Here is a 25,118-nt window from a genome sequence, read left to right on the forward strand (position 1 = left end):
TTATTGGAACATAGAGGTTCTAGCCAAAAAGCCCATCCCATTATTATATTATTATTATTATTATTATTATTATTATTAAGTGAAAGGAGCGGAGATAGAGAGACTCCCACATGCACCCTGACTGAGATCCACCTGGCAACCCCCCATCTGGGGCTGGTGCTTGAATCAACTGAGCTATCCACAGTGCCGGGGCTGGTGCTTGAATCAACTGAGCCACTGGCTGTGAGAGTGGAAGAGAGAAGGGGGAGAGGGAGGCAAAGAGAAGCAGATGGTTGCTTCTCTCTCTCTTTTTTTATTAAGTGAGAGTTGGGGAGGCAGAGAGGCAGACTCCTGCATGCACCCTGATTTACTGAGATCCACCTGGCAAGCCCCTACCTGGGGATGCTCTGCCTATCTGGGGCTGTTGTTCCATTGCTCGGCAACTGAGCTATTTTAAAGCCTGAGGCGAGGCCGTGGAGCCATCCTTAGCACCTGGGGCCAACTCACTTGAGCCAATTAAGCCATGGCTGAGGGAGCAGAAGAGAGAGAAAGAGAGAGAGAAGGAACAGGGGAAGGGGTGGAGAAGCAGATTGGCACTTCTCCTGTGTGCCCTGACTGGAAATCAAACCCAAGACATCCAAATGCTAGGTTGATGCTCTACCACTGAGCCAACCAGCCAGGGATGGTCAGGTGCCCTGACAAGGGATTGAACCCAGGATGTCCATACCCATACCTTGGGCCAATGCTCTATCCACCAAGCCAACAGACCAAGGACCCATCCCATTATTTTGATGCAAATCCCAGACATCAAATCATTTCATTCATAAATGCTTTAGTATTTTGAAAAGATAGTGTATCTTTTTATTTTTGTCTCACAAATGAGTCATAGCATACTTTAACAATGTAACTTACCTATCTAGTGATTGAACTGTATCAGAATATATAGAGTTGCCTCCTTTTAGGAAGCAACATAGTGTTGCATTTGTGAATATACCATAACTAACCTTGCTAGTCCCCCAACTGATGGGCATTTAGGCTGTTTCAATTTCTTTTTTTTTTTAATTTTTATTTTTAAGTGAGAGGAGGGAAGATAGTGAGGTAGACTCCTGCATGAGCCCTGACCAGGATCCACCCAGCAACCCTGTCTGGGGCTGATACTCTAGTACTAAGCTATTTTTAGCACTTGAAGCTAACACGCTCAGACCAACCAAGCTATCCCTCAGCGCCTGGGGTCACTCTCGAACCTATCGAGTCACTCGCTGTGGGAGAGGAAGAGAAAGAGGAGAGGAAGGGTGGGAGAAGCAGGTGTTTGCTTCTCCTGTGTGCCCTGACCAGGAGTCGAACCTGGGACGTCTATATGCCAGGCCAATACTCTATCCACTGGGCCACAGTCCAGGGCTCCAATTTTTTTTTTGGTATTTTTCTGAAGCTGGAAACGGGGAGAGACAGTCAGATAGACTCCCGCATGCGCCCTACCGGGATCCACCCGGCATGCCCACCAGGGGCGACGCTCTGCCCACCAGGGGGCGATGCTCTGCCGCAACCAGAGCCACTCTAGCGCCTGGGGCAGAGGCCAAGGAGCCATCCCCAGCACCCGGGCCATCTTTGCTCCAATGGAGCCTTGGCTGCGGGAGGGGAAGAGAGAGACAGAGAGGAAGGAAGGGGGTGGGGTGGAGAAGCAAATGGGCACTTCTCCTATGTGCCCTGGCCGGGAATCGAACCCGGGTCCCCCACACGCCAGGCCGACGCTCTACCGCTGAGCCAACCGGCCATGGCCCAGGGCTCCAATTTCTTAATATTAAAGCAAAGCTGAGAGAATACCTTTAAACCAATTGAGCCATGGCTGCAGGAGGGAAAAAGAAAGAGAGAGAGAGAGACAGAAGGAACAGGGGAGGGGTGGATGTAAACATCGAAGGGCATATTGATAAGATAAATTCCTGGATGTGGAATTGCTAGGATTTTGCACATTTTGAATTCTGATAAGTGTTCCCTATTTGGCTCAAGAGGTGCTTTGAATGATATGACAAGGATGCTTTCTCTGTTCAGGCTTGTGACATTTTGGAATCCTCTCTGTCCTTTGACCATTTAATCAATCATATGTCCTACCAACTCAACTCCTCCCAGTCTGACCATCTTCCTCCCTTCATTCCCACTGCTGTGGTCCTGGCTCAGGCCTGCATCCTTTCTCATTAGGACAATTGCAACTATCGACTCAGAATGTATTCTAATCCTTTGCCAGAGCAAACATCCTAAAATGGGAATTATATAATTCTTTTGCTTAATTACTTTTGCTGTTCTTTTTTTTCCATTCAGTGAGAGGAGGGGAGGCAGAGACAGATTCCCACATGCGCTCCCACTGGGATCCACCATGCAAGCCCACTAGGGGGCCACGCTCTGCCCATCTGAGGCATTGCTCCATTGCTTACCAACCGAGCTCTTTTTAGTGCCTGAGGCAGAGACCATGGAGCCATCCTCAGCACCTGGGGCCAACTCGCTCCAGTTGAGCCATGGCTGCAGGAGGAGAAGACAGAGAGAGAGAGAGAGAGAGGGAGAGACATGAGAAGGGGAGGGGTGGAGAAGCAGATGGGCATGTCTCCTGTGTGCCCTGACTAGGAATTGAACCCAGGACAACCACACGCCGGCTGATGCTCTACCACTGAGCAAACTGGTCAGGGCCGTACAACGTTAAAAAAATCCAATTTCTTAGGCCTGCCTTTCAATGCTTTATGGTTTGTCCCCAACTTCTCATTCATTTTCCGTGCACCTTAGACTTCACTGAACCTGGACTCTGGTGCTTCACTTGGGCCCCCACCTCTCTGTCTCCCTTATTTCTCAGTTGTGGAAATCTTGCTCATCTTTTTTTTTTTTTTTTAATTCATTTTAGAGAGGAGAAGGAGAGACAGAGAGAGAGAGAAGGGGGGGAGGAGCTGGAAGCATCAACTCCTATATGTGCCTTGACCAGGCAAGCCCAGGGTTTCGAACCTGCGACCTCAGCATTTCCAGGTCCATGCTTTATCCACTGCGCCACCACAGGTCAGGCCTCTTGCTCATCTTTTAAGGTAAATTCAAGCACTACCACCTCATCCATGCAGTGTAGGGCCACTGGTTTAGGACGCAGGTTGACTTGGCTTCTAATCCTGACTTTCTTTGGGGGAATATCAATCCTGGTAATTTCCGTGGTCACTCTGTCTCACCACACTTGATTGGAGCCCCTGCTGCTACACTGGCTGCGTTTGCTTTGTGTTACAGCTGGTTGCAGACAAGGTTGTCTTGACCATTAGACAGCAAGCTCCCTATGGGCAGGGCTCATGATTTGCTCCTGGATCTCCCAGCGCCTGGCAGAGAACCTACAAATCAGTGGAGAAAGAGACAGAGATTAACATTTAAAAAAAGAAATATTAAAAAAAAAAAAAAAAAGAAACACGAAAGAAGGACAGGCATGCACGGTGTGGGGCTAAACGGATGGCTTTCCACCGTAACCTCGGCCCAAGGGCTGGTGGGCGGAATTGGGGTCTGGGCGTGGCCTGGGACTGGGGGCGGGGCTTGGCGCGGCTCCCGCCCTAGTCCGTCTGCAAACGCGTTCCCCTGTCCCCAGCCGCACGCAGCGGGCTCCTAAGCGGCGGCTCCGGGCCCCTCCGCGGTCCAGTGAGTCCGGTTAGCGCGTCGCAATGCGCTCCCTGCTCGGCCTGCTGCTCGTCTTCGTTGGCTGCACCGTCGCCTTGTACTTGCTGTCGACGCGACTGCCCCGCGGAGTGACGCGGCGCTCCGCCGAGGAGACCGAAGGCAGGTGCGTGGCGGGGACCCTAGTTCCGGTCGAGGAAAGGAGCCAGTTTCGAGGAGAGGGTCTGGGAATCGGAGATTCGAGCTCCTGGATCCGGGGCGACAGGGCCTGGGTTTGTGGTTCCGTTCTAGGACAGGTGAGAGGGGTCTGGTATCCGGGCGTCTACATGGTCTCGGACAGGCTGGACGAAGGGGAGCCGGGCTGTCCTGGCCGGGACCTGCCGGCGGCGCGGGGGTGCTGTGCGGGCCGCCGCCGGTGCCTTTGGGCAGTGATTTGCGGAGGGAAATGCGGCGCTTTACCCCGGACGCAGCCGGCTCGCGCGCCCCGTTCGCGCCGTGGCTTCGTTTGTCCTTTCACGTTCCTATCGCTTCTACAGGCTCAGCTCTAACCCCGTTTGCAGTCGTCCCTCGCCCTTGCTTGCAACCGTAGCGCCTTCTTCACTACTCCCAGCCTTTCCCCATCGTCCTCTTCACCCCACATCATTTAGATCTGCCCTTGGGAGTCTAAGGCATTCCGTCTTCAAGTGAAACCTTGTACGGACAACTTTAAATTATGCAGGAATTAATGATCGGGCCGCTCCTCGTTTCTGGCTGTCTCTACTTTCCCCCGTCTCATTACCGACTGCGTGCGGCAGGAGGCGCTATATAATAATACCTACCGGGCTGGTTTGTGTGAGTGCTGCTGTCTGTGAAGTTCATGGCGGTATGCCTGGCACAACCTTGTGTCAAGGATGTTACTAGTATTTGAATATTAGGACAATTGTTTTCAGTTGCTGTATTCTTTTGCTCTAGATGAGGAGGTTTTTCACAAGTGTCAGCTATACTAACAAACATTTTGAGAACTAGGAGGGTTTGCTCACAATGGATCATTGATGGATCTAAGGGTTGTTCAGATGGCAGAGGCAAAGTAGCCTTTGCACTGTAACCCTTGTACAGGAGTCGGAGTGCACTGAGGACCGGATAAAGAGCAGGGTGAAAAAGCAGTCTCTTTGAAAGGGTTGGTTTCAAGCCCGACATTATCAAGGTTATGTTTATGGTGCAGTACAAATATACTTTCTGAGAGAATCTTTATTTTATTCTTAATGTTTACTTTATTGATTTTAGAGAGAGGAAGAGAGAGAGTGAGAGAGAAACAGAAGCATTCATGTGTTCCTGTATGTGCCCTGACCTAGGATGGAACTGACACACTCAATGCTACTGGAGGATGCTCTGACCAATTGAGCTGTCTGGCCAGGGCCCAAGAGAGTCTTTAATTGGCTTGTTACTGTCTAATAAGACAGTCGTTTTACCTGGTAACCCAGGAGCAGTGTGAAGTATGAATTGTCCTTGGCCTAAAGTTTCTGGGGGAGGGTCTTCCCCTTAAAAGAAAGGCAATTAAAGACATTTAGTGCTAGCCTGGAAATGAATTCATTTGTTTTTTTAAGAATAGATCATAAGACCTCAGAGCTAAAGGGGAGCTAACACCAGCCCTAAATTTTCAGATAAGGGCACTGAGGCCCAGGGACAAGCCCAAGATCACACAGCTGGATAGTAGCAGAGTTCAGATGCTAACCCAGGTCTTTTGTTTCCAAATCAGGGCTCTTCTGCCTGCTCTGCTGTGTTGTATCAGGTCACCCATCTTCCCGTGGGGTCCCATTATGTGCATATTCCTAGCAGACCAGATAATGAGCGCATTCAGAAACCTACTTTGGAAAGACAACACCATAAGTGACCTTTATAAGTCCTAGGCTGATTTGGACTCATGTTTCTGTCTGCTTTTCCAAATCTCCAGGTCACTGTGGTTCCCCTCTGATCTGGCGGAGTTGCGGGAGCTCTCTGAGGTCCTTCGAGACTACCGGAAGGAGCACCAGGCCTACGTGTTCCTGCTCTTCTGCAGTGCCTACCTCTACAAACAGTGCTTTGCCATCCCTGGCTCCAGCTTACTGGTCAGTGCTATGTCTTCCTTCCGTGCCTGTTAGGAAGCCACCTCTGTCTTTTGAGGGACCCTTAGGCTGCAAATCACACTGTCCAGAGGACAATCTACTGTAACTACTTTCCCTGTGGCAGGCACTGTCCTAGTTGTTTTACCTGCATGACCTTTTTAATTCTCCCAGCCGTCTTGTAATGTAGGAAGAAGCTAACTGTCCAAGGGAGGGGGCGGGCCTGGGGCCAGAACCCACCTCCCCCCGGCGGCAGGGTTGCCTTACCTCTCAGGTGTGCCGCTGTTGTTTCGAAGGCATCGAGAGCTGTGGAGCACTGTCCTTAAGAGACACACACATGGACCCTGGGCTGGGTCAGCTCTTCCTCTTCAGAGCTATTATGTTCTGCATTTTGGCACTTTTTGATTTTCTAAAAATCTGTGTTCAGAGGGACCAAGTCCTTCTGATTGAGCCCCCCTGCAAAAAAAGACACAACCCAAAAAACTGTTTTTTCCATTAGTCTGTGAATTCCTGAATTCCCTAAGGGTAGGGCCTATTTTTTATTCTTAACTCTTGTATTCCTTTGCCAGCTCAGGGAGGCGCCTTTATAAGTGATGAACAATGCAAGTTGTTCACGGGGATATTAAGCTGTACATGATTGGGAAGCTTCCTTGGTGTGGAGAGAACAAGTCATTCTGACTTTTCAGGTGTTAGACCTGAGCGTATTCTTTGGCTGTTGGATGCTTTTCATCAGTTGCCATCTAAGGTTATAGTGAATAATCTGCACTCCTCCTAGCAGCATTTTAAACTGGTCTGTGTAAATGTATATATATGTGAGAGCAGGGGGTGGGTTTGAATCCCAGCTGTGTGACTGTGGGCAAACCACTTTTCCAACCCTGTTCCCTTGTCTGTAAAATGGGCATACTCCTCTGTAACCCCCTAAGGCAGTGGTTGGCAAACTCATTAGTCAACAGAGCCAAATATCAACAGTACAACGATTGAAATTTCTTTTGAGAGCCAAATTTTTTAAACTTAAACTTAGGTACATTGTTATTAACTTAATTAGGGAACTCCTAAGCTGGCCTTTGCTAAAAACGTCCTCAATCTGATTGAGCCGGGGTTTGTGGACCAGTGCCCTAGGGTTATTCCGTGGGAGCCTTAAATGAAACAGTGGGTGGAGAGTGGCTGGCACGGCGGTGGGGCCGGGCACACACTGGCCCTCAGCCCTTGTTGAGTGCTTGAGTGGTGGAGTCCTGAAAGCCGCCTCCTGTCCTGCTGCCCTCTCCTGCCCCAGCGTCTTTTCTCTACTGCAGGCTTAGGCTGGGTCTGTTTCAGCAGTTTCTCACTTGGAAACTGGAAGGAAAGCAGATGTGTCTATGCCGAGAGAGACAGGGAGGTGCGTGGTCCTTGAGGTCAGGGGCTGCCTCCTTGGGTACCTGCCTTCCCACTTGAGCTGATCCCTCTTTAGGGCAAAGAGCCAGCTGCCACCTGGAGGTGAATCTCGTCTCCGCCTGGTGTGATCTGGGGCACGATACTTAATCTCTCACCTGCGGAATGGGGTAAGGATAGTATATGACACAGGGCCATAGTGAGGATTAAATAAGACATGCAGTGAAGCATTTAGCACATAGTAGGTGCTCAGTAGATTCCCATCATCTCACTTCCAAGTTCCCTTTTACTTTCTTAGATTCCATGTTTGGTAGGGTGTTGTTAACCAGCTAAATTGCATTTAGGAAATATTGGCTCACTTTAAAAAAGTTTTTATTTTATTAATTTGAGAGAGAGAGGAAGGGAGAGAGAGGGAGAACCAGAAAGATCAATCTGTACCTGTATGTGCCCTAACCAGGGATCAAACCGGCAACCTTTGCGTATTAGGATGACGCTCTAACCAACCAAGCTATCTGGCCAGGACTTGGCTCACTTTTTCATTTTTGTTCATCTAACACTTTTTGAATGCCTCCTCTCCTATCCTCTCTCTTCTCTCAAATAAATGGAAACAATAAAATAAACAAAGTAGGAGTCAGGTTTGGGTCAGGAGGGCGGAGAGAACCTATGACTCTTGACCTCCAGGATGAGGAAGCTGCTGCTGGTTCTCATGGCCGAAGGTTTGTTTTCTTTGCAGAATGTTTTAGCTGGCGCTTTGTTTGGGCCATGGCTGGGGCTTCTGCTGTGCTGTGTGTTGACTTCAGTGGGTGCCACATGCTGCTACCTGCTTTCCAGTATGTTTGGCAAACAACTGGTGGTCTCCTACTTTCCTGAAAAAGTGACCCTACTACAGAGGAAGGTAAGTGGGAGGGGTATATCTGAGTGCGGGGCTCCCATAAAGTCACCTTGTGGACCTGAGGGGAATGAGGGCAGGGATTTCCCACAGTGTTCCTCCGCTCTGTGAGACAGACATCAGTTTGTCGTTCCTCTTATTTATGCACTCATTGGTTGATTCTTGTATGTGCCCGGACTGGCGATCGAACCAGCAACCTTGGTGAACTGGGATGACACTCTAACCAACTGAGCTACCCGGCTAGGGCCCCTAGGGATTCTTTTGATGTTTCCAAGAGGCACAGACCTGGGATCAAATCCCAGCTCCGTCCCTACAAGCTCCATGACTTTAGGCAAGTTCCTGACTTTTCTGAGCTGGATGTACCTTGTTTTAAAAACAAGGAAAACAGTCTTTGCCCCGGGGGGTTGTTGGGAGATTGGGGAACATAGTCTATAAAGTATCTAGCACAGTATCTAGGCACTGACAGATATTCAGTACCTGGAAACTCTTTTCTGCTTCCTAATGGCCTTGTCTTTTTTGGTTGCAGGTGGATGAGAACAGAAACAGCTTGTTTTTTTTCTTACTGTTTTTGAGACTTTTCCCCATGACACCAAACTGGTTCTTGAACCTCTCGGCCCCGATTCTCAACATCCCTATTGGGCAGTTCTTCTTCTCTGTTCTGATTGGTAAGAAGCTAGTGGAGGAAGTTTGAGTCTTCAGAGTTGGCACGCTGGGGGCCTGCCCTGGGTCCCAGGGCGTGGACACGTGCCTGCCTCTGAGAGCACAGGCTCTCATGAAGAGCATCTTTCGTCTCACTAGCTGAAATCCTGACTTCACATCTACTCAGGCTTAAACTAGAAACCTCATAAGAATAATTTTGGAAAAATAGGACTGTTCATTCTGCAACTATATTTAGTGCCTATGGGGCAGTGAACACTGCTAGGCATTGGGATTAGAGGAGTAATCTGAAGCACAGGGCTTGGCCCATGGTAGGTGCTCAGTAAATACTAGCTGGAAAGGCAGGGTTGGAATGAGGGTGTGTGGGCAGAAGAAACAGTGATAGAGGAAAGGAACAGGAACAGAATAAAGGACTGCTGTCTTTTGGCCCTGTTTATTAAAAGCATTTTTAAGCTTTTTAATGGATTGACTTTAGGGAAACAGAGAGGAAGGGGTGGGAGAGAGAGAAAAAGCATTCATTTGTTGCTCCACGTTAGCTGTGCATCCATTGGTTGCTTCCCTCATATGCCCTGACCTGGGATTGAACCTGACCTGGGGCTTTGCCCCTGTTTTAATTGAGATCTGTCTTAGCAAGATCTGGTACCACTGAAGTTCCTTCTTGACCTTTGACAATTGTGCGACCTTCAGCAAGCTGCGTACCCTCAGTGGAACACCTGTTAGATGAGGGGCTAGAGCAGTCAGTGTTTCTCTAAGTAGGACCTTGGACCACCTTTATCAGAACAGTAAGTGCTTAACACTCTGTTAAGTTGGTGGCTAGTATTTTCTCCAAGAAGTAAAACATTCTCTCTAAGCCTAAGGCAAGTATTGTCTTCGTAAACCTTAGAGCAGGGGTCCCCAAACTTTTTACACAAGGGGCCAGTTCACTGTCCCTCAGACGGTTGGAGGGCCACCATATACAGTGCTCCTCTCACTGACCACCAATGAAAGAGGTGCCCCTTCTGGAAGTGCGGCGGGGGGCCGGATAAATGGCCTCAGGGGGCCACATGTGGCCCGCAGGCGTAGTTTGAGGATGCCTGCCTTAGAGCATGGAGGGAAAGAGTACTCAGGGTGTCTAGGTCAGATATAACAAATCTGTGGTTGAACAGCTGCTATTAATAGGAGGTACTTAGATACTTGAAAGAAATGGAGATCTTAAAGCAAAATTGACCACAGTTAATTCTGGTCATATCAGCTTTCAGACAAAGTGCCTTAGTGCCCCAGTCCTCAGCCTGTAATAACCTAAGTGGTCCAAAGCGTGGAAAGGCTCTGGAGACCAGAGTTCCAGGCCCATCTTTGACAGGCTGTGTGATATTAAGTAGTCTGTGATCTTGAGGCATCCTCTATAGAAGGATTTCAATGAGTGGGAGGGGAAAGGCTTTTAAGATGTAGGTTGCTAGGCTTTACTAGACCTGGTACCCAGAATTCCTGGGGTGAAGCCTGAAGATGTGTTTTGATAAATTCACCAGGTGATTATTATGCCACCAGGCTGTCTAGCCACCACTGAGACTGTTAGGATCTGGTGAATTTGATGACCTATTAGAAATAGTATATTTTAGAAATAGTAAATATCCTAAATGCGGGTATTTCTTACTTGGCTTAGGTACTCAGACCAAATTTGGGGCCCACCTCTAGCAAATGGGTGACCCTCATGCATTTTTGTCCTAAGTGACCCCTTATTTTATTCACTCATTTTGTTTTTCCTGTGAAAATCTTTATCTTATTGTAGTGTATATATTTTTGTTCCTTTGTTGAACAAGGCAGGTGTATATGGGAAGTGAAGAAAGGAGGGGAAAAGTAGAAAAGAAGAAGGGAAAGAGGTGATATGTGTAGGGGTTAGGAGCTGGGGGAAAAACCAAACCTGGAGTCACTGTTGGGAATTCATAGTGACATTTCTGAATGGTTCATGTTCTTCTTTCCTGCCCCTGCACACCCACCCCAGTAAAAGGCTCTTTCCCTTTTCTTCTTGCAGGTTTGATCCCCTACAACTTCATCTGTGTGCAGACAGGCTCCATCCTGTCAACCCTTACCTCTCTGGATGCGCTTTTCTCCTGGGAAACTGTCCTGAAGCTGTTGGCCATCGCTCTGGTGGCCTTAGTTCCTGGAGCCCTCATTAAAAAACTTAGTCAGAAGGACCTGCATCTGAGTAAAACAAGCAGCAGCAATCATCTGAATAGCAGAAAGGTCACGTGAGCTGGAGTTTGGGTTGCTGTGGCCTTGGACTCTCGCTCGCATACATATGTGTAATTGGTGTGGTCCTCTACAGCCCTCCGTTGTTTTTTTCTTTTTTTAACTTAACTTAAAATTTTTTTTTTAAATGTTGTATTTTGTTAGTTTTTTAGAGAGAGGAAGGGAGAGAGCAGGAGAGAGAGACAGGAACATCTGTTCTTGTATGTGCCCTGACTGGGGATCGAACCAACAACCATTGCATTTCAGGTTGATGCTCTAACCAACTGAACTATCCGGCCAGGGCCCTCGTTTTTTAAATACCTTCAACAGGTGGTTTGGACACGATTGATCTGTGTGCAGTCTTATCATAAAGGACACTGTACTCTAGAAGGTGAATTATATCAGGTTCTCAATCCAGCCCTGGTTTATTAGGACACTATGAAATGGATAGTCTCTTAGAAAATCCTGTTTGTATTTTATTGAATAACAGGGAACTCTGGATAACCTGTTGTATTTGCCTCTTGCCAAGCCCCGAGCTACCTCGAGGGAGGATGCTGACTGTCCTTGTCAGAGTGCCTCTTTTGTAAAGGGATAGGCTGTTGTGACAGGTGTTCTCTTAAGTCCCTGGTGTTTGTTATTGGTGTAAATGATGACATGAACCCACATCACTCTTCACCTTGTTAGTCTCTTGAAGAGTGTTTCTTTCGTACTTTTTTTGCTGATGACCTACCTCTTCCATAAAAAGGGAAAGAAGCTAATAAAACCCATCATTTATTAACAGAATGGTTGCCCCTGGGCATGATCTGCTGCGTTCGGGTTTGGCTTGGCCAAGAATCTTGCCAAGGCTTTAATGTAGGCCACACGTTCTACATGAGTTCTTGAGACTGTTCATTCTTGAGGATTAATTCCCAAACATTGTTTGTTTTTTTTGTACTTGTATGTTCAGAAAAGGGAAGAAAAAAGAAAGAAAACCCCCCAGACAGCAAGGACTTCATTTTAAAAGATGTGTTGCTTTAAAAGAAGCTTGATGAACCAGGGTCGGGGTGCAGAGGAGGCCAGTGGGACTGTGACGTCCGTGGCTTTTCATGTCCCTGGAGTGGGGAGGCGGAGCAAGGAAGCCCGACACTTCACCCCTTTGCAGGATGGCCCGCAGGATGGCCACGTTGGTCTCTCTTATCCCCCACGACATGCAACAATGTGCCTTATTAGTTGTGAGTTTACAGGCAAAACAGTTTCCCAAATAAATGGATACCAGTGTTGTGTGTGGAATGTGTTTGTGTGTGTTGCTAACACTCGCTTCCCCTTGCCAGCGGGAATCGGGAGGGGCTGAAAGACCGTCCAGAGGTGTCTTAGCTCTCCACTCAGGTGTTGTACCAGTATTGTTTCTTGGAAGCCAAATTTTCATTTTCACCTCTTTCCTCTCTGTGCTCACTTTATAGTGGGGTCACTGATAACACTTCGTAGCTATAAGACGGGCAGCGGTAAAGCCATAGGGAAGAAGCAGAGGGCCATCTAGGCTATTACAGGTTTATCAAGCAGAAACCATAACATGAAATACTGGTGTTCGTCCTCTCTGGGTGTGTCTAATGCTAGAGCCACAGAACCAGCTTTTCTACCGTCTTGTTTTCCTGGCTGTGGGGACGCAGTGAGGTAGTCTTCATTTCCCGAAAGCCTGACAGGTGCCGAGATTTGTGAAGGCAGCTCTCAGGACACGAGCAGTACCTTTAGGAAAAGATGACCAAAAACACAGTGAAGTCCACTTTTTGTTTAATTCCATGCATTTGTTTGCTTTGATAGTTGCTCTTGTTCCCATTGCTGTACAATTGTTCGGTACAAAGGGAGCCGGCATCAGACACCAGCAGGTGCAGGGAACTAACAGTGTGGGAGACCACAGGGGAGGCAGGTGCAGGGGTGCGTTCTGAGACTTGACCACAAGAAAGAAGTGATGCTCCACATTGAAAGGGGCTTGGCATCCTAGTTCATTCCAGTTTGACTAGATGTCTGAACTATTGTCTGTAACATGCAAACAAGCAGGCTAATGTGATTCTGTGTGCTGGTCTGTGAGGTTGGTAACATTGGTGGTGTGAATGAGGTCAGCAAAGAAGAAAAACCTTGCTGCCTGGAAAGGCACTAAATTCATACTGACAGCACAAGTGAGGGTTCTTAGAAAAGAATGTCACATTGTTTTGGTACATTGGTCACACAGTCGAAGAAGCAAGTAACAGACTGAACATTAACTCTCTGTGCAGAGAAGGCGAGGGAGGAACACACTTAACACAATGAACTGATGTAAATGAGGACACACATTTTGGAATTTAATTTATCAGTGATTGGAGATTATTCCACTGGAAGTGGTCCCAAAGGGCAGTGGGTGGAGGCAAGTGGCCTTTTTCCTCCCGATGACGCTGCCTCCGGAGAGCTGTGGGGTGGGACCCACAGAACACTGGTGTCATCCTGTCCTTCTCCCGTCAGGGCTAACTGGGTCTCAAGCCTCCCTTGGGAAATTAGTTAGCTCAGAGCTGGCTGGCTGGCTTCCCCCTTGCACACCAGTTCTAGTCGAGCGGCAGCTGTTGCTCCCAGCGCTGTGTGTGAGGGTCAGGCTGTGACCAGGCTCAGCAGGAAAGAATAGGGTGATCAGTAAATGACGCTAGGCTTGGGGGATTAGAGTGTAGATTGTAGATGGTGATATGAGGTGGTATTTTGGTTTCTAGCTTAGTGGCAAAACAGTATAGCACACTATATGGAGAGCAGGGAAGGGATTCCTAGGTGTCCAAGTATTATGCTCTATTTTGGAGAATTCAGTTCCAGGAACTTCAAGTAGGAACATTTTAAGGGGAAAAAAAGACATACGGGGCTGGGGGGAAAAGAGTAAATCATTTGATCAATAAGGATGCATTTACACTGGAAGGATATTAATGCTCCACAGTGAGGGAGGCATTTAAAGTTGGGTTGGTACCAGGCAAACCCCAAACCATCAAATCTATTACCTACAGTAAGAGGTAATTTAGCACAAAGAAGCCCTGATATGGATGTACAGTACTTATTGAATTCTACTAAAAATATCCTTAATTCTTGCAAGATGGATTTGTTGACACCAAAGTTTTAAAATATCTGAGCTGCAAGTGGGCCACACCAGATCCTCTTACAACAGAGCTAGCCAGTGTGTCACCTTTCTGTGTTAGGCCCCCCACAATCTTGCAAATAGGTCTAAACTTTAAGGTTTATTATAATTTCAAAGTGGATGCAGGCTTCTCAGTTTCTCTGCTAAGCACTTTAAAAAGGAATTGTTATTCAGAGGACATGATCTAGAAATAGAAATCAGAAACAAATGCCCATCTGCAACACAAATTAAAATCATTATTCTGCTGCCAAAAGCAGACGCTAAATGAATGTGGACATTAGTCCCACGCAATAAACTTTCCATTGACAATAAAGCTCGAAATCACAGCCCTGCGAGGTCCTGGAAGCACGGTGGCCCAGCGGCTAGGACTGAAGAATTAGCTCTTCAGTTCGCGGAGCTCTGGACTCAGTGCTCCTCAGGCGACCGTGGGCGACCGCGTGTTCTCAAGGAAACACCGATTCAGAACTGTTCTGATCACCTCTGGCAGCCTGGAAAGGGCAAGGCTGGGACAGACAAGGCATTTCTCTTTTTAACCTAGAGACACTTCTCTCAAGCCTCTCGTCACGTCTAAAAAAATAGTTTATTGAACTCTTGACAGTGAGTCAGTGCTGTGTACTCCCCTAACATGCTTATAATATTGAATCCAGATAGTCTATATGGCATTATCATGACAGATAGTCAAGATGGGAAGTCACAAAGCTTATGGAAAGTAGGAGCTGTCAGGTGGGGGTTTTCCAGGAAGCTCGTGATTGAAAGGTGTAAGACAGACATTGTCATGTTTTTCTTGGCACTATGGGTGGGGGGCGACAAGAACTGGACCAGCTGGTGTCAGTGTTTTACGTTGGATGGAAAGAGGACACGGAGTGTAGTGTCTCTTGTCTCAGAGACAAGTCACAGTGTAGTGTGGTCTGCAGTCAGAGGATGGAAAATAGGGCTCTTCAAGGTAGTACTTCTCCAGCCCTATGATCAAGCCTCTCTAGAATTTCTCTAGTCTTGAAATAGGATGATATCACATCTAGGCATTTTATGTCATGCATATATATTTTTTTTCTTTCTTTTTTTAGTTTCCCTGCTACTCCTAACCAGGAGGAAAAAGGTTGGTTTTGTGGCATCTGGCAGGAACGAGATGACAAACTATGCTACCAAGTTGTAGAACTACCTAACCCAGGGGCCCCATGCAGAAATTCTCTAGGTCTGTCCCTCTTAGGGCATTAAATAATTCTCTTTTTGCTTCTAGTGTAGTCTCATGATTTTATTTCTTAAGAAACTTGAGAAAGTTTACAGCTTTTGAACTATTTGTCCATCCACCCGTCATCTGCCCGCCCCAGGAGCTGTCATGATCAAGTCAAAAATCCCAATGTACCGACCGCTGCGCTCCAGACCAGAACACAGCATTCTCGGTGATGGCTGGGCACAGACAATGAGGCAGTGCACCTACGATGAATACTGGGGAGCTCCCAACTGGCAGCTCCATTTTCATTCCTTCATAAAAATCATAAAAATTCGCAGTAACTCATGGTTAGCAATAAACACAATCATTGTGCTACACTGTAAACCACACCTTCTGGTCGACAGAAAATGAGAATGATAATAATTATTATAAAATAAAATAACAACGATAATAATGCCATAACTTAAGAGCTTTCATGTAGTCCAGCTACATAATTTATACAAAATGGAATAATTTAATGCAAACAATACTGCTCTCTGTATAAGTTAAACATTTTCCTTCATCTTACATAAGAGCTATAAATTATAGATACTAAATTTTAAATTAATATCTCAACATAAATTGTAAACAAATGGAGGGATCAAACAAGCAAAAGGAACTACTCTGAATTCCCTCCTGCTTTTCCTTTTTGGCTGAGGCAGTCGGTGAAATCCAGAGAGGGCAACGTTTCTGTTGCACCGGAACTGGTTTAACACCCTTCTGTGTAAGTCAGTCTTTCCTAATGTCCGACATGATGCCGTGTCGGAGAGTCTAGCTATCTTCAGGTCTTGAGCCTAGAGACACTGTGTGACAGTAATCTATCTTGGAGACAAAGACAGGAACTAAGCCAATGTCTGTTTTTATGTAAAATTCTACATAAAAATGAGCTTAAAGCTGAGGTACCATCAAATCCTTTGGATGCTTTTCAGAGCCCAAGACTGTGGACAGGAAGGACCTCGTGCCTTGGCGGAGGTAAAATCTTCCCAATTGCTGCTCAGCATCCGTTGTTCTTTCCACAGATTTACAAATCCAATTATTTAAAACTGCATTGATCCAAAGAGAAGTAAAAGATATTTTACAAATAGCATTTTACAAAAATGTTATTGTATGGTGGGAGAGGGGGTGCCTTTTGCAAGTTGCTTATTTTGCCCTTATTCTGGTAGTGGTGGCCAATCACTAAAGCTTATAGGACAGGATGAGTTAACGAATGAACACGGGATGGTTTGGGATTGGGCATTGGACAGACTCACACACACACATCTTAGCTGCCTCCAAAATCTGTTCTCCTTTTGAATCAGTATGTTGCTAGTAGACAAGTAACCTGGGTCCAGAGAAGGGTGGTTCCGTCTTCTCCACGAAGTGGAACTGAGACATTCTGGCAATCTACTTCTACACATTCCACATTTGCTTTTCTAACACTGTTGTCAATTTACTTTTTCTCAGTCCTGGACGGTTGGCTTAGTGGTAGAGCACTGGCTTGGCATGTGGAAGTACCGGGTTCGATTTCCATTAAGGGTACACAGGAGAAGTGACAATCTGCTTCACCCTTTCCCCCTTCTCTCTCTCTCTTCTCCTCCCACAGCCAGGGCTTGAATGGTTCAAGCAAGTTGGCCCCAGATGCTGAGGATGACTCCATGGCCTTGCTTCAGGTGCTAAAAATAGCATGGTTGCAGAGCAACAGAGAAGTGGTGCCAGATGAGCAGGGCCTAGTAGGGGGCTTGCCAGGTGGATCCTGGTCAGGGCACATGTGGGATCTGTCTGTCTGCCTCCCTGCCTCTCACTTAAATAAATTTTTTTTTTTTTTTTTTTTTTTTTTTTTTTTACAGAGGCAGAGATAGACAGGGACAGACAGACAGGAACGGAGAGAGATGAGAAGCATCAATCATCAGTTTCTTGTTGCGCGTTGCGACTTCTTAGTTGTTCATTGATTGCTTTCTCACATGTGCCTTGACCGTGGGCCTTCAGCAGACCAAGTAACCCCCTGCTGGAGCCAGCGACCTTGGGTCCAAGCTGGTGAGCTCTTTGCTCGAGCCAGATGAGCCCGCGCTCAAGCTGGCGACCTCGGGGTCTCGAACCTGGGTCCTTCAGCATCCCAGTCCGACGCTCTATCCACTGCGCCACCACCTGGTCAGGCTCACTTAAATAAATTTTTTAAAAATCCCTTTTCTCATCCTTCTCTCCTCCTCATCCCTTCTCTTTTCCCTAAAGGAAGTAGTCAATAGGTAGGAAGAAAATGGCTACAAGAAAATGGCACATTGGTCAAGGTAACACATTTGTCAAAGTAATGACAATGACAGCATTTAAAAGGTAGAACTCTGTCAAGGAAAGTTTAACTCTGTGTAAGTCTCACTACCAAATGCTGCTTAAAATTAAAAAAAAAATGAAACCAATTTTCACATATATGGTTTTCCTTTTCCTCCTAGAGGAAGCAATGCCCTCAAAGACCTTGGGTGCAAGTGTCTGGTCACCAAACTTTTCTGGGTCATTTCCATCATTCATCGAATAAGCTGGTTGAACTTGATTTAGTCTGTTCACAAGTTACCTGGAATTATTTCTCTTTCGCTGTGTTTTGTTTTCTAAAAAGCTCAACATGTCTTGCTCTGGCTCTTCTTCAGTCATTTGTGGCCAAAAGAACTGGTCCCCTGTTCAAGCAGCAGTAATACCTCTCGGCTCCACAAATTCCCAAAAATGTTGCTCCTAAATTCCAGTTCTTTCTCTCTCTCTCTCTCTCTCTTTTTTGCAAGAAATTATTGTCTCTCTATATATTATAGATAGTTCAATCTTTACAGTACAAAGTGTTAAAATGTCAAACAAAAATAAATATCAATGTTACAGTAGCTAGAATATTCAATAAAATAGATCCCTGCCATTCTTGATTGAAATGTTCAGTGAGACTTAATTTCATTTGGATATTTTTTTCCAGAGATTTGCAAAGTCTCATGTTCCTGTTATTGCAGCTCATTTCTAGGGGTAAGAAATCTGGGGCAGCTCTCTTCCCAGATGAAGGAGCAGGGAGAACGGGAAGAACTGGGGCGCGGGGTGGATCTGAAATGCCAGCATTGTCATGACATCTTCAGGCTGGGTGTCCTCTCATTACCAAGTAGCAGAGCTGTAGTGTTTATTGGTCCTCACTGTGGCATCAGAACACTCCCCATCTGAGGAGTCACAGTCCGATTCTTCAAACTGCCCAGGATTCTGCAGGGTCAAAACAAAATAAAACCTTAATTCATTTCTGCAATCACTCAGTAAACATATATTGAACACCTCCCACATGACAAGCATTGTGCTGGCTTGGTGGGTAAGGGGACTGAAAAGATAGATGAGACCAGGTCCTGTCCTGTGGGGCTCATGGAAAAAGATAACTTATAAATATGATGATCACGATGACAGTTACAACCAGAGCCCCACTTACATAGCGTTTCCTGTGTTCTGGGCACAACTGAGTGCATTACATCTACTAGTCCCCTTACCCTTACAAGAACACTAAGAAACAGATGCTGGGGTGTTTTTGTGTGTGAGGTTTTTTTTTTTTAAGATTTTATTTATTGATTTTAACAGAGAGAAAGGGGGGGGGGAACAAGAAGTATCAACTCATAGTTGCTTCACTTTAGTTGTTTATTGATTGCTGTCATATATGCCTTGACTGGGCAAGCCCAGGGTTTTGAATCAGTGACCTCAGCATTCCAGGTCGACACTCTATCCACTGCTCTACCACAGGCCAGGCTAGATGCTGTTATCATACCCATTTTACAGATAAGAAAACTGATCCACAGAAAAGTGGCTTGGCCAACATCACACTGCACCCAAGGTCTTGGAGGGCATTGGTTCCTCTAGGAGGAAAAGGAAAACTGTATATGTGAAAATTGGTTTCATTTTTTTTTTAATTTTAAGCAGCATTTGGTAGTGAGACTTACACAGAGTTAAACGTTCCTTGACAAAGATCTACCTTTTAAATGCTGTGGGATGTTGGAAAGGAATCTAGGTAGTCAGATTCCAGGGTACACAATTTCAACCACTGTGCTATCCTGCCTCTTGAACGGCAGTATCAAATATGAACTAAAGTCTGACATGTGCTATGACAGCATCATCAAGGGATAGTGGAGACATGGGAGAGGGAGGCCCATACCGTCACCCAGACTGGGAGACAGGGCCAGGAGGAGGTGAGATCTGAGTTAAATCTTGGAACGAAGGGTTCCCGAGCAGTTCAATGTTTGTACCTCATTTGGGAGAACTACCCTCATTTTTGGGAGCTGTGTTATCTATGTACTTTTACTTACTCCATGAAAGCAGTTGTTGTATCTTCTTTTTGTGTGTGTGTGTGTTTTATGAAGTAAGAAGTGGGGAGGCAGAGAGACGGACTCCCGCATGGATCCCGACTGGGATCCACCCGGCATGCCCACTAGGGGGTGATGCTCTGCCCATCTGGGGCGTCACTCTGCTGCAACCAGAGCCATTCTAGCACCCGAGGCAGAAGCCATGGAGCCATCCTCAGAGCCCTGGCCAACTTTGCTCCAATGGAGCCTTGGCTGCGGGAGGGGAAGAGAGAGATAGAGAGAAAGGAGAGGGGGGAGGGGTGGAGAAGCAGATGGACGCTTCTCCTGTGTGCCCTGGCCAGGAATTGAATCCCAGACATCCACACACCAGGCCGACACTCTACCACTGAGCCAACCGGCCAGGGACAGTTGTTGTATCTTCTATACCAAATGATAACTGTAAAGGACCTTGGGACTTGAGCATGTTTTAACTCCACAGAGCCACAGGTAGGGACAGTGATGAGAGGAGAAGGGAAGAGGCCCCACCTCATAGCCACGTTCCTCCACACACAGCTTGCCCAGAGACATCTGCGTCTTCACGCGGCGCACGGCACACTCTTTGTCAGAGAGCCCATCGGAATGCGAGGATATCTCAATGGGAATCTCTGGAGTCTGGGACAACAGGTCATCTAGCTTCTCTGCCAGGCGGTCTTCAAGTTTATCAGCTAATTCATCGGGACTGTTTGAGTGGTCACTGGTATTTCCCTCCTCTCCATCAGACACAGAGAAATTCTCAGAGCTAAAGGTTGAATATGACTGGCAGCTTCTGATACAGCGATGGGGTCTAGAACCACAAAGAACCAGAATAACTTAATTACAGGAACAACTACTTTCCTTACCTTGTTTGTGAATCGTAGCCCTGGTGAGAGGTCACCTAGATATTTTCCTGCCCTTTAGGGAAAGTCAAATCCAGATAGGCTAATACTATTTAACTTGAAAGCAACTGAGAGGGAAATTTTATATGTTTATGTGGCTCATCTTCAAAGCTGATGGCTACCATTGTTTTTTTAAAAAAATCAGCTATTCTCATCATACTGCACACACCTATGCAGGTGTGGAAAAGTTCATATTGCGATTTTGCTTCTTATTCACAGAATCCCAGATCCTCATGGCTGAAAGAGACTTTGGAGATTGGTCTAACTCATTTTCTAGATCAGAAAACTAGAACCTGAGAAGGGAAACGACTTGTTCAAGGCCACACCATCAGAAAAGGCAGGGCTGTGGCTTGGGTGAGTCTGTTCACACTCCACTCAGTGTCCTTCTCTGCCTGCCCCTCCGCCCAGCCGGCAGTGCAGCCCTGAAGGAGCACCTTCACCACCCTGTCAACCCTTACCCAGCAGCAGTGAGCTTGGAAGGAACATTCACTGCAGCTGTGGGCACTGCCCAGCCACTCAGTGGCTCATTCCCATTAGCATCTGGGTTTTGCTCTGGTAAGACAAAGTTTGGGGGTGGGGGAATAGTGGGAGAAAAATTTGTGGAAGTTCCTCACTTCTTTCCTATGGTTTACAAGTACCTTAGTAAATAAGAATGCTGTTAGCTTCTACTAGTTTAAAAACAAAACAGGACAAATAATAAAAGGAGACTGCCTTTCCCTCTGGCACTGTCTGATCTTTCTGCATTTCTTTGTACAAAGTGACTTTGATGGCATATGATCTGAGCCTGGCTGATGACCAGGCCAAGTGGTGGGCTGGGGGTGGTCAAGGTCACATGAATAAAGCCAATATGGGAAAGGAAAGTGAAGGTAAGACTCATACAAGTTCTCAAGGCTGGTCATCCATTAGGGAGACAGGGAGAAGAATATTATAGAAAGCAAACATGTGGTAAAAAACAAATATAATTTGCATCATAGAACAAAAAAAAAAAAAGAAAGGTGGGAAACCATTAGGTAGGCTGAGTTCATGGTGTGTCATAGAAACAAAATCTAGTAACATCATTGTGATGCCAATAGAATGAGTACATTTTACTCAGGCTCAGTCTGGTTGCATAGGAGAGAACTGTGTCCAAGCAGACAATAAGACAGCAGTAGCTTCACGGCAGGAACAGCTCAAGAGATGAGAACAGATTTCACTTTTGTGCACAGTGTGGGGACCCAAAATACAGTTTACTAAAGGACCTGCAGTCCCTTGGTTTGCAGGGAATTCCTGTGTCCAGGCAGGTACACAGCCTTGTAGGGATTCTCAGAGCTCTGCTATTCAAGAACAAAATGCCTACTAGCAAAAATGGTAACACTACCTTCCTTGCATTTACATAGGAGTAGTTCTATTCTAGATGTAGGGGGTTGTGGTCTTTCTTTAATCCTAGAAGCAAAGTTACTATATTGCTGGCTAAACAGGAAGCTCTTTCTGAGGCTGGGTGGAAGGAAGAAGACTCAAGTAATCTAATTCAATTATAATCAACTTGAGACATAAAATCCAAGGCATGGAGTGCTATGGAGTGAACTGTGTGCCTCCCTCCCCCAATTCATATGTTGAATCTCTAACCTCCAATGTGACTGAATCTGGAAATAGAGTTATTAGGAGATAATTAGGTTAAATGAGGTCATAAGTATGGGGCCCTAATCCTATAGAATGTGGCTTTATAAAAAGAGGAAGATACCTCTCTCTCTCTCTCCCTCTCATTCTCCCACCTCTAAGCATATAAGGACACAGGAAGAAGGCTGTTGTCTGCACCCAGGAAGAGAGTTTTCACCAGGATCTTTAATCTTGTACTTCCCAGCACCCAGAACTGTGAGAAAGAAATTTCTGTTGTCTAAGCCACCAGTCTATGGTATTTTGTTATAGAAGCCCAAGCGAACTAATTCAGGGAGGTACACTAGAAACCAATAAAATATCCATAAAACACATGGCCCTCCCTCATAAGCTGCCCACTGTATTCTCAGTTTTAACTGAATCTGTACTTATGCTCTTCATCTTGAAGTCCCTACGAAATGAATTCTGATAACCTGGGACTGGCTGTGCATCGGCAGTTGCCAAAATGTGGCAGTGGGAAACCAGAAGTAGTGAGTTCAAGTTTCCTTACAGGGTGGCTGCAGACAGTGACATGCAATTGAACAGGAAGGGTGGCACACTCAGGATTTCTTTGATTACACGGAAAGCAATTGTGTATGTGATGGTTTTACCTCTGTCTTCGGGGAAATTCAACTTCACTGTCTACTTCCCCTTCTTCCTCTTCGGAGGACTCATCTCCACTCTAAGGAAAACAAGGAGAAAAGAGTTTTTATCTCTCTCTCTCTCTGTCACACACACACACACACTGAGTCCTTACAAAGATTCATTTATCAATAGGCATTGAGTAGTAGCTTGCTAAGTGTCATCTTTAAACATATCTATTTTCATTTATTCTTTTAGCAACTTTTCCTGGATGTCCATGATGACAGGCCTGGCACTAGCTGCTGGAAGACATACAGAACTGAATAAAATGTTATCTTTGTCCTCTGGGAGGCAAAGCCTCAGTGAAAGTGTCAGAGGTGAGTGACAGAGGAAACTGGAGAAGAGGCCTTGGATTTTAGGGGAGTCTCATGTAATTACTACCACTAGTGGTTCCAGGCTTTGTCACAGAGACTCCACCAAGTAATCTTTCAATTGTTCAAAGCCCAACTACTTTTCCTGCTTTTATGTACCACTTTTCCACTGATATTATACTTATTATGCTTGTATCATCTCCACTACTAAGACATATTATTTGAGAGTCAGACCATATCTTATTGAACTATAGCCCTCACTCCACCATTAACACAATGCTGCACACAGAGCAGGTGTTTAGTATGTTATTGTGTCAGCATGAGGCCTCATGATTGCTGGGGCTCTGTGGTCAATCTGGGAGGCTGGGTAAGTGTCCTGAGTAGGTGATCTTCCCTCATAGGGCAACTCCATTTCTCTTCAAGTGCATAGGAACAGCCACACTAACACCAACTGTCCTTAACCACAGCATCATGGTGCGCTGATTCTTACAATCCTTTGTGAGGTAGGCAGTTGGGTCCAAGTAATTTTACCAAAGATCGAGGATCATTTATTTTGAAGGTCAGTCTTACCCGCTTGCATTCTGATCTGCTTTCTGAGTGGGAAAGACGGGGATGCAGATATCCTGACTGCTGAGATGAGCTCTTCAGCCCAGGGGTACACACGGTTGTGTAACTCAGTAGAGAGAAGTTGAACTGCCCTCTGGGAATGCGGTTCTAATGAGATCAAATGTATAAGGTGTGTGCTCCTTGGCCTGCAGACCCTTAGAAGGTACCAAAATGGCATTGGAATGGTTCAAAGATACTTGTTACTTGGGAGGGGTCTGGGGAAGGGGGATTGTTAAAGGGTGCAAGGCTTTGCACCAAGGGTGGTGATGGCTGTGCAACTCTGAATAAAAAGAGCTGAACTGTACACTTTAATAGGAAAACTGTATGGTATATGAATTACATCTCAAGAAAGTTGTTACCCACCCTGCCAAAAAAAATACATGTTACTGGCCATAGGAGTGGGGGAGCAGAGACTGGATTAGCCTAAATCTATTGTACCGCCTGAAACACAATTTAATTTCTGGGAATACTTAGCAGTAGCACTTTCTGTGGGGGCCGAAATGCAGTTCTGAGCAGCAGTCCTCAGCTTCAACTTCTTTCCTATTAGAGGTCCAGTTGACCAGTACATTCTCATGTACATTTTAGTTTAGACCCAAACTTCTGATGAATAAGGATGGTGCTATGAAACAATACTTAGAATTGAGTGGATAGCTACCATGTGCTAAATACTTTTCATACATAACCTTATTTTTAACTCATCAGCAAAATGAGCTCACAATTTTTGGAAGATTGCTACGTACCAGGCCTTGTTCTAAATGCTTTATATGTATTAATTCATCTAATCCTCATATCCACCAATGAGGCAGGGTCCACTATTATTAGCCCCATTTCGTAGACAATGACACCAAGGTTCATAGAGATACTAAGTGGAAGAGCCTGGCTTTGAACTCATGTCCATCTGACTCCCAAGCTCATGCTCATAACCACACTGGTGGGCTGCCCCCTCAGCTAAGAGACCCAAGATGGCCAGTAAGCAAGGAAGTAAGGAACAGGTTTCAATGACTGAGAACTCACTAGTTCATGATGGCTATTAATTAAGGCCATCATGTGGCCTTAATACATTGTGAAGAAAATTAGTTCCACTGGAGAAAGCTGGCAATAGTAAAGCCATGTTATGAGCTTTAAAGACATTTAAAGTCATTAAGGTCCCTGAAAATGGCTATAAGAAAAAAAAGGAAATTAGTTTCATGGGGGGTTAATTGACATTATTTTAAAAGGCAGTGTGGTCAAATCGGTGAGGGAAATGCTGGATTAATGAGGTTACTACAAATCTCAAAGTCTGGGATTTGTAAATGTACTCTAGGAATCTCCCTGAGGTGACAAGAGAATACTGTGTGAACCAAACCTGTTTTATAATGGGGTCCTTCCTTCTTGCAATGTCCCTCAGGACTAGACTAGAGTAGTGGTTTCCAAACTACTGTGATTATATGTCCCTAATATATGGCTGGTTATCTATTAATAAATGATGTATATTTCCATCAGTCCACTGGTTCAATAGTTCTCAAAATGTTTTTCTAAGTCCATCACTTGAGCAGAGTGAAAAGAAAGTACTTAAAAGAAGCTTCTGTTTGTGCATTTGTTAGCTCATCCTTTTACAAAAGGTACCTGTTT

General features: G+C 45.9%; 2 protein-coding genes and 1 non-coding gene across 9 annotated transcripts in view; 2 read left to right on the forward strand and 1 right to left on the reverse strand.

Annotated features, from left to right (window-relative positions):
• Positions 1–3,554: 3,554 nt before the first annotated feature.
• On the forward strand, positions 3,555–12,066 carry TMEM41A (transmembrane protein 41A). Its single transcript, XM_066241421.1, has 5 exons — positions 3,555–3,766; positions 5,531–5,684; positions 7,780–7,941; positions 8,462–8,600; positions 10,601–12,066. The coding sequence occupies exons 1-5, from the start codon at positions 3,648–3,650 to the stop codon at positions 10,819–10,821; spliced, it is 795 nt and encodes a 264-aa protein (XP_066097518.1). The 5' UTR covers positions 3,555–3,647; the 3' UTR covers positions 10,822–12,066.
• Positions 12,067–15,155: 3,089 nt separating this feature from the next.
• MAP3K13 (mitogen-activated protein kinase kinase kinase 13) overlaps positions 15,156–25,118 on the reverse strand; it is a 182,495-nt gene continuing 172,532 nt past the window's right edge. For all 7 annotated transcript variants that reach the window (XM_066240640.1, XM_066240642.1, XM_066240644.1 and 4 more), the window contains exons 12-14: positions 22,560–22,630; positions 19,928–20,225; positions 15,156–18,323 (exon numbers count right to left, since the gene is read on the reverse strand). In XM_066240640.1, coding sequence (XP_066096737.1) covers positions 18,222–18,323; positions 19,928–20,225; positions 22,560–22,630 — 471 coding nt within the window. In that variant the 3' untranslated portion in view covers positions 15,156–18,221. The remainder of the gene's footprint in view (positions 18,324–19,927; positions 20,226–22,559; positions 22,631–25,118) is intronic.
• On the forward strand, positions 24,545–24,674 carry LOC136312404 (small nucleolar RNA SNORA33). The gene has a single exon (XR_010726990.1). It is a non-coding gene; the product is annotated as a small nucleolar RNA SNORA33 (small nucleolar RNA).

This window comes from Saccopteryx bilineata, chromosome 8 (genome assembly GCF_036850765.1).
Source record: "Saccopteryx bilineata isolate mSacBil1 chromosome 8, mSacBil1_pri_phased_curated, whole genome shotgun sequence".
Classification (NCBI taxonomy): domain Eukaryota; kingdom Metazoa; phylum Chordata; class Mammalia; order Chiroptera; family Emballonuridae; genus Saccopteryx; species Saccopteryx bilineata.

Coding starts and splice junctions, on each gene's coding strand:
- TMEM41A (XM_066241421.1), top strand. CDS start 3,648: ATGCGCTCCCTGCTCGGCCTGCTGCTCGTCTTCGTTGGCTGCACCGTC. Junction 3,767..5,530: donor GCCGAGGAGACCGAAGGCAG/GTGCGTGGCGGG, acceptor CCAAATCTCCAG/GTCACTGTGGTTCCCCTCTG. Junction 7,942..8,461: donor TGACCCTACTACAGAGGAAG/GTAAGTGGGAGG, acceptor TTTTGGTTGCAG/GTGGATGAGAACAGAAACAG.